At 45.7% G+C, this 12,235-nt stretch overlaps 1 protein-coding gene across 1 annotated transcript; it reads right to left on the bottom strand.

Annotated features, from left to right (window-relative positions):
* Positions 1–9,702: 9,702 nt before the first annotated feature.
* On the bottom strand, positions 9,703–10,556 carry LOC103077801 (histone deacetylase complex subunit SAP25-like). The gene is given in 2 exon segments (XM_082930974.1): positions 9,703–10,418; positions 10,421–10,556. Coding segments are annotated over 2 exon segments (852 nt in total).
* Between the last annotated feature and the right edge of the window lie 1,679 nt (positions 10,557–12,235).

The following is a 12,235-nucleotide window of genomic DNA, read 5'->3' on the forward strand; positions in this document are numbered from 1 at the left end:
ATTGGCAGGTGGATTCTTAACCACTGTGCCACCAGGGAAGTTCCTCATACCTGCTTCTGTATTCAGTCTGTTGTGATATCTTGCTTTGGTTGGAGTAGATAAATAAAATTCGGCTTCATACAGATTTGTAGTTGGAAAAAGTAGGAGTGTTTTATTTTATTTTATTTTAAATTTATTTTATTTTATTATTTATTTGGTTGCACCAGGTCTTAGTTGCGACAGGCGGGCTCCTTAGTTGTGGCTCTCCAGCTCCTTAGTTGCAGCACGTGGGCTCCTTAGTTGCGGCTCCAGGGCTCCTTTAGTTGTGGCTTGCCAGCTCAGTAGGAGTACTTTAATAGCCTTTTCAGATAATTGTGGATATCTTCTTTGATATGTCACTAAAACTGGACAGATGGCAGTTTCTGAAAGGTTAGTTGCAGTGTGAGATCTGAAACCATATCAATGAATTTCTCATACTCAGCTGTGTTAAATTACATTGGTTCTGGGCTTCCCTGGTGGCGCAGTGGTTGAGAGTCTGCCTGCCGATGCAGGGGACACGGGTTCGTGCCCTGGTCCAGGAAGATCCCACATGCTGCAGAGCGGCTAGGCCCGTGAGCCATGGCCTCTGAGCCTGCGCGTCCGGAGCCTCTGCTCCGCAACGGGAGAGGCCACAACAGTGAGAGGCCCGCGTACAGCAAAAAAAAAAAAATTCCATTGGTTTGTCTTGCACTTTGAATAGGCCTTTTATTCATGACTGATTTTGTAACATCATGCATTGGTCATTGGAAAATAATGGCTCGGTGATTTATGCAGATCTTCCAAATGTAGACACAGTTCACTTCATAATACCACATTTGTTAATATTCTCACTGATTTCATCACCAAGTCTAGGTATTGGGAAGCTGTCAAGCTCATCCTGATTTTCACCTGACAGCTCAAATTTTATCGTTGGCAAAAAAATACTATCAGTTTTTCTTGATTTGACAAGTTCACTTCATTCATTTTCAAGAACATGTCTGCTAAATACCCAAGTCTGAATTATCATAGTTTTGTCAATTGTTCTTTCTAATAAAAATGGTGGTCCACAAAAAAAAGCAGGTAGTTTAGCTCTCAATGCAAACAATAACGCAAATGTACCCAGTACTAAAGTATGCAGCAGAAGTGCTTTGTGCAAGGCTAATAACAAGATATGCACTCAAGGCTCATGTTTTCATAAAATTAATGATTATTGCTCCATTATAGACATTCTTATATGAAGTTGGCCTTTTTGTTAAAATATAAGTGCTTGGGGGTGAAGAATATGACTTCGTTGATTTGCGTTAAGGCCCCAGCAGTTTTATCTACTGTTGCTTTTGTACTAGTTCAAATGTTAACAAAGTGAATACTATAGAAAGTCTTGGTATTATTATAAAAATAGTCTTTACTTCTCTGACCACCCTGGAAGGGTCTTTGGGACCCCCCCAGGAGTCCAGAGATCATAATTGATCTGTGTGATCATGGGCAATGATAGCTTGTGGGCTCGAACACCTCAGTCAGCCTACCTGTGCCTCAGTTTTCTCAACTGTAAGGAGGGGCCTGGGTGGGTTTTCAGTTTCTCCACATTGTTGGACCCTGTTCGCTAGTTCTTGAAGCCCCTTCTCCCCCAGCAACTGTGCTACTGCTCTCTTTTCTCTCTTCCTCTCTCATGTCTCCTTGTCTCTCCAAAGCTCCTCCTCAGCCCACTTCTTATAGGTGGGTGTCCTCCTTGTTTCACCTGCTCCTTCGCTCCTTGGGTGATCTTATCCCCTCCCTGGTCTTTAACCATCACCCGCAGGCTGAAAGCTTCCAAATCTCTATCTTTAGTCCAGATATCTGTCCTGGGCTCCAGTTCTGTGATTTAAGCTGCCCCTGGTACCTCTCCACCTGTATGCCCTATAGGCGTGTCACAGTCAACAACATGTCTAAACTGATTGCGTCATCTTCCTCCACACATAGCCAGTCCTGGTTCATCTTTCATCCACCTAACTAGTTAAGCCAGAAGCCCAGGAACTCCCCTTATCTGGCCCCCTTACTTCCATCATCTAATCACCCAGACCTATCAGTTCTGCCCCCTAAATATTTTCCCAAGCACTCCCTGCTCTCCAGTTCCGCCACCACTGCCTAGGACCGGGCCCTCATCATTTCTCACTCAAACTATTGCAAGAACCCTCTCCCTGATCCCCTGTCCTCCCTTTCCAACCTATACTTTACAGCTCAGGCTGGAAATCTCAAGATACCTTCTCACAGGTTTTGGGGTTTTTTTCCATTAAATAAATACATATTGTGTGCTTACTTTGCCAGGCACTGTGCAGGGTGCTGGGGATACAACACAGAACACAACAGACAACAGTCCCTGGCCTCCAGCACTCATAGTGTATGAGAGAAAAAAAATACAGGACACAGGGAATCATGACACAGTGTGATAGAAAGAAACAGGGGAGTGCTTGGGAGCCCCGAGAAGCCTTAACTGAGGGTTAGCTAAGTCCAAGGGGTGGCCAGGGAACGCTTCCTGAAGGAAGCAACACTCAGACTGCACAACTGGGTGGGAGTTAGCTAGAAGTGGCGGGAGTGTGGTGGTGAGAAATCTTTCCTGGTAATTTGATCATCCATTTCCCTGTTTAAAACGCCCTTTTGAGCTTCACCACTGCCTGTAGTATAAAGTCCAAATTCCTTACCACGGAACACAACCTTTGTGGCTTCATGTGCTATTCCCCTGTATTCAGCCCAAGTTGCTTTCAGTTCCCCCAAATCCCGGCTCACTCTCTCACAGTTCCTGGCCTTTGCATACACACTTCCTCATGTCTTCCACCCTTCCCATCCTCTCTGAGTTACCAGTGTCAGCTGACTCAGGAGACCTTCTCTGACCTCTCCCACATAGGCTTTGTGGCTCCGTCTCCTGTGCTGCCCACCTGTGCACACAGCTGGACTTGTGTGCATTTATCACATCATTAGAGCCCATCCAAGTATGTCTCTGACTCTTGCTCCTACCTGCCAGTGCAGGATCCCAGGTCCTGCCTAGTTCCACTCGCTTACCCCATGAGCATTTTGGGCATCCCCAGGGTGTGTGTCTCCCATGTTCTGGTGGATAAGTTTAGGCAGTTTAACCCCCTACCTCCTACCCCCACCCCTAGTTATCTTTTCCCCTCCTCCAGCTTTGCAACCTTTGCTCCTGACACACCCCATGGAGCTATCAGTTCTGCTGGACATTACCACACCCGTCAGGCACCCCGCCCCTGCTAGGAGTCACTGACATTTTGGTATGAGGTCAGCCATCTCCACTATCAGAGCAGGGCTGTGGGGCTTCTGGTGCCCCCATTGCCTTATAGAGCCATTGGCTTTGGCTCCACAGGTATGTCTAAATCACAGTTACCACCTTGGCTCGGAATTACCTCCTCCTTTCCACAGAGCGAAGCTTTTGTCTCTGGGTCATTGTACCTATTTCCTTCTTCCGTTAGAAAGAGTTGTTTCCCAACAGGCCTCCCAACCGCTCATGAAGATAGCTTCCCAAGGTTCTGCCCACCAGCGGGCCAGACAGGTGTGACCTTCATCACCTTCCGTCTCCAGCCTGGAGGCAAAAAATGTATGGATATTTATCTATTTAAAATAATAGATTATATAAGCAATACTGAATATAGCTTCATCATTAAAAAAATCGAAGCAGTTCAGAAATACATAGAGTAAAAAGGTAAAACTCCTCTTCCACCCCTTCCCCTGTCTTAAAGCTTACACTACTGGTAGGTACTGGTTGGTTGACTATTTGGTGGAAATGTTCAGACTTTTTGCTCTGCTTTTACACATGTGTATGGCTTGCATAATATTTGAAAAATTATCTCTTTTTTCCTCCCTGGATTTCCCCCTTTTCCACTCTCACATTCATGGAGCTTATTTCATCTTGAACCAGCTCTCCAGATCAGAAAATGGAATCAACCTTCAGGTGTCTCTGGCTTTTGTGTATCAAAAGCTTACACACTTAGGGAAACTTCAGGATTTGCAGAAGAGCTCATCGAAGGAAAAGGATCCTCTTGCACAGTCTGAATACTTTGACTAGAAACAAGATGGCAGAAGGATTTTACCCGAAGTGGCAAAACCCCCAACTTTTTGCAGCCTTCCCATCCCCCAGACTGATTGGGGGCAGGAGACACAGGGGAGAAAGATCTGTGGTCTCTGGAGTCCCACCCTGCCTTCAAGCAGCTCACCTGGGCAGGCAGGAGTAAGATCCCAGAGAGCGGTGGCCACATGGTGGGACCAAGCTGTAGGGATGCAGGTAGCCTGGTCCTAGATTCCTCGCTGCCCACAGTGGCACAGAGCAGCAGAGGCTGCTAGACCTGGCCTCAGCCACCTTCACAGCCCCTTCCTGTGTCCCATGTCTGGCCCTTCTCAGGGTTCAGACACACCTAGAATTAAGTTGCCTGTTGACAGGATGGAAACTCACCATAAACATTGAGTTGAGTTATAGAAACTAAAGTTTGGTTTCTTGCTCACCTGAATTTGTGAACTGAGATTTCTTCCTGTTGCTTGTACCATTCATATTTTGCCACTTGTGAAAAAGATTTCACAGTATATCTTAAAAATGTTTCCATAGAAGTAAATATAGATTTATTCTTTTTAAAAAACAATATTTTTTTAAAAAATAAAGGCTCATAGTAGGAAATTCTAACAATACTGAAGGAGGAAGCAGAAGTTCTCCAGTCATCCATTCTCATTCCCTAGGCATAATTACTGCTAACACCTTCCTGAGTGTTCTAGAAATTTCCTATGCAGATAAAGACATGTATTTATTTCTGTGTAGCTCTTTTTATATACAAATAATCTCAAACTACAGGTACTTATCTGCAACTCTTTTGATTCTTTATTTAACAATTTGACCTTTATTGTTAAATAAATTCTATTATTTAAGTAGATATAATTTGACTTTATTTCTTTCAGTGATGCCCAGTATTCCGTAGAATGGGTGTACCACATGTGTTTAACCAGTTGATTGGCCTAAATTTCCAGATTTTTAGCTTTTACCAATTAAGGGCACAATGAACATAATAATAGCTAGCATTTATTGATCACAGACATAGTTCTTAGTACATGGTAAGTCACATAACCCTTGTAACAGCCCAATGAGATGTAGGCCCTGTTATTGCCCCTGCTTCACAAATAAAGGGACTAAGCCACAAGGAGGTCAGTAACTTTCCCATGGTCACGTATGTGGTAGTACTAGGTCTGGAATTTGAATCAGGAATCAGGTCCCAAGCCTAAGCTTTAAATTAGTACACCACAGTCCCTGTGTATATGCTGTGTACCTGTGCTGAGATATCCATAGAATACATTTGTAGCAGTGCAGCTGCTGGGTCAAAATAAATGCATGTTAAACTTCAGTAGTGCTAAATGGTTAGGAGTTTATTTTATGAAGAGAGCAGCGTGCTTCTTTTCATAATCAAGTACAGAGCCCACTTGTTTCCTGAGAAGAGAAGGGCCCCACCTCTTGTGCCCAGAGACCTCACTAGGTAAGGGTGTTTTCTTTGCGGTGGCTAGGGCTTCAGCTCTGAATCCCATCTAGCCTTCTCCTCTCTGGGTTGGACTGCGCTCCCAGGAGTCTTGGTAACCATGCTTATGCCCTATTACTAAGGCCACAGCCACAAGCTGCCAGAGAATTCAGCCCCTGGACTCCTTTTCTTTCTGTACCCTGTTGGTCTCTCAAGGGCGAGGGTACTTAACAACTAGGAGACTGCCCAGATTCCAGTTTCCTATTCTATCTGCAAGAAGAGAAAATGGCAGCCACCTAGAGAAACAGTTGGCTACTCTTTACTTCCCCACCTGAAGCTCTTACATCTAACTGCAAGGGACATCAATGTGGGGCTTCTAGGCCTGGATCCACCCCAAAACTGCACAGAAGTGGGAGGTCAGAGTATGTGGCATGGCTTCTCCATGGCAGTGGAGAAAATGGAATCAACCTGATCTAACAATTCTATTTACAGACTAGAACCTAAGGATAAAAATAAGGATGTGCACAGAGTCGGAATTATATATTAGCCAGCACCGTCAGTAACCTAAAGGGGCAATAACAAGGGATTAGTTAAATGACGGTAGGTACACAGTGAAATACAAGAGATCCTTTAGTTTACAGACAAAATTGTCCGCAACTTATCGCTGTCAGTGGTTCTCAAACAGGGGTGATTTTGCCCCCATCTGCACCAGCATGGGATATTTAGCAACGTTTGGGGATGTTTTTAGTCATCACAACTTGGTGAGGGGGTTCGGTGGGGTGGCATCTAGTGGATAGAGAGAGGCCAAGGATGCTGCTAAACATCCTACAATGAATGCACAGGACAGCTGCTCACAACAAAGAGTTATCCAGCCCAAAATGTCAGTAGTGTTGAGGTGAGAAATCCTGGGCTACAGGAGGGCAGACAGTGCCCAGCATGTGGCTGTCACCATGATACTCTCTGTTTTTGTTAACAGGGGCAAACACTTATGACTTATTCACCTGTAGCTTGCCACGTTTTAAGTGGTTTACACCCATTAACTCATTTAATCCTCACAACAAGTCTATGAGGCAAGTTCCACTGTGATCATCCCATTTACAGATGAGGAACTGAGGCATAGGGCTGTAAAGTACTAGTTCAAGGTTCCCGTGGTAGCAGTCTAAGCTTGGCCTCTCACAAGTGCTCACGGCAAGTGCTCCAGGACTTCTCTCCTCTCTCTGCTTCTTCCAGAACCTTGGAAGCACCAGGGGTTGTTTATATCTGTACAAAGAGAGAGAAAAAAAAAAGCAGTCAACTGGTTCTTCTCTTTGATTCTGACATTTCCAGTGGCTTTTGTATTTTTTTCTTCAGAGGGTTTAACTGAAATGAGTACTGAGGGCAGAGATTATGGACAACCATGAAAATTTACTTGTTGAGTTTACAGGAAAAAGTCCTCCTGTCACTCCTGCAGTGGTCTCTTAGGACTCTTTCAGCCTCTGGGCCTACAGTCTGGGCAGATTGGATACTAGATTTGCTTAGACATGAGAGCAAACTTTATCATCCAGGAGGACAAGAAGGAGCTGGTGAGTCAGTTTTGGGACACCAGAGACACAGGGCTGTTCTGACTAGGCCCATAGTTTGGATGAAGTGGGTACTTCTCCATAGGAGGCCTCCAACAGGTGGGAAGTTGTAAATGGGGTGAGGATGGCAGAAGTGGGAAGGGATCTGTTGGATCAAAGCCAACTTTTAACCAGAGGAAATACTTATTAATTATAGAATGCCATAGGATTGGCTTCGCCTCTGAGTGTGGGAGTAGTAAGCTGTGCTTTAAACAAACAGCCCCATCACTCAGCAGTAATTAGCAGCAACAATAGGCATCTTCACAGGACCAGATTGACAGGTGGCTCACAACACACAGCCTCAAGCCTGGCCTTGAACCAGGCTTGGATGCTGCACCTGTGGAGCCAGTCAGCCCATGCTTGGGCAGCCTAAGAGGCACTGGCACAGAAGTGACATACCCATTCTTGGGCCATTTGCTGGAAACTTGCTATGTACTAGGCACTGAGAGGAACACAAAAGAAATGTAAGACACAGACCATACCCACAGTCAAGAGAATTGAGGAGACAAGATTAAGTTTGAAAAGTTATAGTAGCACAGAAATATACATAACTATCCCCCCATATCTGGGGATTGGTTCCAGGATCTTCCCCCACCTTCACCCCTGGAGATACCAAAATTCATGGATGTTCAAGTCTCCGGTATAGAATGGTGTAGTATTTGCATATAAGTTATGCACATCCTCCCATATACTGGTGTTTTTTTTGGCCACGCTACGAGGCTTGCAGGATCTTAGTTCTCCAACCAGGGATTGAACCCAGGCCATGGCAGTGAAAGTGCCGAGTCCTAACCACTGGACCACCAGGGAATTCCAGTATACTTTAAATCATCTCTGGAGTACTTATAATAACTAATACAATGTAAAGGCTATTTAAATAGTTGTAAATACAGTGTAAATGCTATGTAAATAGTTGCTAGCGAGGGGGCAATTTCAAATTTTGCTTTTTGGAACTTTATGGAATTTTTTTTTCTTGAATATTTTCAATCCTTGGCTTGTTGAATTCACAGATAAGGAGGGCCAACTGTATATTACATATAAGGGATGTGGACCCTCAGAGCCAAATGGGAATTCTGGACCAGGTGATGGAAGGGAGAGAGGTCTGTATCACACTGGCATGTTTCTTGTAAAAGAAGTAGGAAACACAAAGAAGAATAAAGAAGAAAATGAATCATATTAATTAACACTTGTCAGAGATATACATTGTTACTATTTTGGTTACATCCTTTAAGATCTTTTTTCTGTGCACATACATGGGTATAAACACATTTCATTACGTAAAGGGGTTCATATGCTCACGTGGTACATACTGTTCTCTGTCTTGCTTTTTATACTTAGCGATAAGTTGTGGACAGTTTTCCTTGTCTGTAAACTAATGGATCTCTTGTATTTCACTGTGTACCTACCATGATTTAACTAATCCCTTGTTATGGCCCCTTTAGGTTACTGACAGTGCTGGCCGTTATATAATACCGACACTGTGCACATCCTATTTTTATGCTTAGGTTATAGTCTTTAAGTAGAACTGTTAGATCAAAGAATATGAGCACTTTCAGTGGTTTTGGTACATATTGCCCAATTGCCTTTCAGAAAGGATATATCAACTTAGGCTCTCCAGTCCTATGAGAGTGCCTCATTCACTACATCCTTCCCAACACTAGGTATTATTATTATTTTTAACTGCAAATTTGATAAGCAAAATAGTGTTTCATTGTTACTGCTTTATTTTTCTTTATTATTATTATTTTATCACTTGGACTTTTATTTTTTTGTAGGCCAATTAGTCATTGGTAATTCTCTTGACAAATTGATTATGGAATAGTCTTTTTTTTTCATTTTATTTGTGCAGTATTTTATTATTATTATTTAGTGTGGTTTATTCTTTTTGTCTTACTGATTGATAAGGGTACTTGATGAATATTCAGTCTATTAACTCTTTGTCTTTTTTATATTACAAATATTTTATCCTAGATTGTCATTTGCCATTTAGTTTTGTTCACTATTTAAGCATTTGTAAAACTGAAATGTCCATGCAATTGAGGTAGTCTGTCTAGGCTTTCTGAACCACTGGGCTGGAGTGGCCATGACTGGGAGCAGGGAGGCCCATTGGTGGCCCCTGCACTGGTACCAAGGTGGCAAGACGAGGCCCACAGTCAGGGCCAGGCTGGAGAGGATGGAGCTGTGCAGTTCAAGACAGAGTAGAGGTGATCAAGATGTGGTGATCTTGAGTGGGGGGGGTGATGAAGGAGGGAGAGGAGTCTGGGGTGACTCTCAGGGTGCTGACCTGTATGGCAGAGTGAGCAGGTGGAGGAAGAACCAGAATTGGGAATACAGGAAGAAAGGGGTTAGGGGTCAGGCGCAGAGACTGTTATAATTCCTCTAGTGATTGTTGTTGGAGTCTCCTGGTAGAGAGAACTCTTTGGTGTTTGAATCTCTAGGCCTGGCCTCGCTTCTGTCTTTGTGTCAAGCTCGGAGAGGCTTTCTCTGCTACAGAATTATAGATTTAAATAAATTCTCTCAATACTTTGTTTCATCTGTTTTTTTAGGATTTTTTTTTTTTTTTTCAAACCAAAACTGTTTTATTGTTAACAGAACCTGCCTGGGGAAGTAGGGGGCCCACTCTGCCCCTGGAGGGGCTATGGACCTTGGTTGTCTGGGGCCCGTGGGAGAGATGGGTCTGTGCAGTGAGAACAGCTCTGGCCACCACTGGCACCTGGGTGGTCAGAGGCAGTGTCTGGGGGGCCAGCAGGGGGCATGGGAGCCCCCGGGGAGCTGGGTCTTGGCTCCCCCTGGCTCATCTGCAGGAGGCCAGTGAGGGCGATCAGCTCAGGCCCACTGAGCCAGGCGGTGGAGCAGCCAGAGGATGGGATGGGGAGGACCCAGGGGGACATTACTGGGGGTGGGAGCAGCAGTTTCAGAGAGCCCATCACCTGCTGAGGGGCCTGAGACAGGTACAGGGGAGCATGCTGCCCACGGGGCAGCGGAGGGTCAGAAAGAAAGACGTCTTCACAGCATATCACTGGGAACCCTGCATCCCTGGGTGCCTGCTCTCCACTCTGATGTCCTGCTAGACTGGGCCTGAAGCCTCTGCCTGAGGCTGCCTTGTACAGAGGCCAGAATGAGGGATGGCATGAGGTCCGGCCTGAGAAGGAGGTGCCTGACCCACAGCTGGGTCCCCACACCAGCCGAGGTCCCGCTTGAGCCTCATAGTTGGGGTCCCAGGATGCCAGCAGGGTCATCTTTGTCGGGGCCACCTCCCAGGTCGTCTGTGGGGAGTGGGGAACTGGGGTTCCCGGGGACCGCTCGGCAGCCAGGCCTGGGGGCGGCCAAGGCAGCAGCTACTCTTTCCAGTCCAGGAAGGCCTTCGGGACCAGGGCTGAAGACTGTCCTGTGGGGTGTTCTTGGCTCCCCCAGGGCTCCCTCTCCAGAGTCCCAGGCCTGGCACCTGCTTTTCACCCACGCCCCACTGCCGGGGGGTCCAGGGCAACATGCCACATCCAAGGGGAGGGCAGGGCAGGGCCCTGCGCCACCCGCCCCGCCTACCAGGCCCCTCCAGGCTCCCACTTGGGCCCAGCTTCCTTCAGCGGCCCGTGCTGCCCTGCGCGTCCCTGCGAGCCCAGGTTGCGGCCCACCTCACAGGCTTTACATTTAAATATGGATGGAATTTGTCATATTTTGGTGAATTGTGAGTTAAAGATTTAACTTTTTTTCCCCTAAGTGACTGATTAAAACATCTATCCTTGCTCTGGTGATCTGAAATAACACCTGTGTCTTACAGTGTATTACCATGTATATACCAGAGTCTGCTCTAGAATCCTCTGGTGTGTTCCACTGAATTGTCTGCTCCTGCACCAGCGCTGTTCTGATCACATTTTCTTTAAATATATCTAATAGGTGCTAGGGTAAGGTGTACTTCACACTTTTTTTCCTCAGAATTTTCTTTGTTCTTTTAGGATGGAGTGCAAAATCATTGTAAGCCCTGCTCCCTTGGACTGCACAGTGGGAGCTGGAAACACGGGTGACCCCCTTGGGACGCTTTGTAATTCATAAGCACCAAATATACCAGGAACTGGGTTTGGTGAGCCTGGACTTTCTTCTTGATACAGAAATCACATGGGGCCTCTTTAGGAAGAAGCCCCTCACTGCCATTGACTTGGGGCATCGCCCAGTCTCTGGCCCAAAGACAGTCCTGTGGACCCTCAGAGCCCCTATGTCTTTGCTGCTGTGGCTGCTACAGCACCCAGCCATATGCTCCCCACTGTAGCCAAGCCAGCCTATACTGGGGTTTTATTCTCCATCTTGCAGGGAATCCTATTTCTAGCCAGTGCCCTCAGTGTGCTCTCCCAGCCTGCTCTCCTCTAGTGACGTTCTGTAGGTTAGCTCTGAGGATCTTTTCTTTTCTTTTTTTTTTTTTTTCCAATATTTATTTATTTGGCTGCCCAGGGTCTTAGTTGTGGCATGCAGGATCTTCACTGTGGCGTGCAGGATCTTTAGTTGCAGCCTGCAACTAAAGTTGCAGCATGCATGTGGGATCTAGTTCCCTGACCAGGGATCGAACCCGGGCCCCCTGCATCGGGAGCGTGGAGTCTTAACCGCTGGACCACCAGGGAAGCCCTTGGGGATCTTTTCTTAATCTGTTCTTAAATGTGTTTCTTCTAGAGAATTCTTCATAATTGGCAGCATTGTGATGGCTTCTTCCTGGTTTCTTCTGTGCACGTAAGTTTTCCCCTATTTCACATTTGCTAGGCTTTTTCTTATTTAAGTGACTTTTTCATTGAGGAGTCATGAACATACCATAACGTTACAAATCCTAAGCGTACATCTCAGTGAGTTTTTACATATGTGTACACTGAGGAACCACCACCCTGATCAAGATAGGTGTTTTAGAGTTAAGAAGCTGTTGGTGGGAGGTTGGGTAGAGAGGGAAGTCATGAGTGTGTCCCCAAGTTGCCATCTTTTTCTAGAACTGCCTTTAAAGAGTGTTAAGGAGGGAGCCACGTATCAAGTCTATACGGTATGTGGAGAGCAGAATGGTTAGGAGTGACGGGTCATGTTTTGGTCCTCCCCCTTCCTAGCCATGAGACTTTTGTCCCTCAGTTTCAACAGTTGTAAAATGGGAGTAGAAGATAGCTCTTACCTCACAAGGTTGTCATGAAGATTACGCAAGGA

Source organism: Lipotes vexillifer, unplaced genomic scaffold (assembly GCF_000442215.2).
Source record: "Lipotes vexillifer unplaced genomic scaffold, Lipotes_vexillifer_v1.1 scaffold253, whole genome shotgun sequence".
NCBI lineage: Eukaryota > Metazoa > Chordata > Mammalia > Artiodactyla > Lipotidae > Lipotes > Lipotes vexillifer.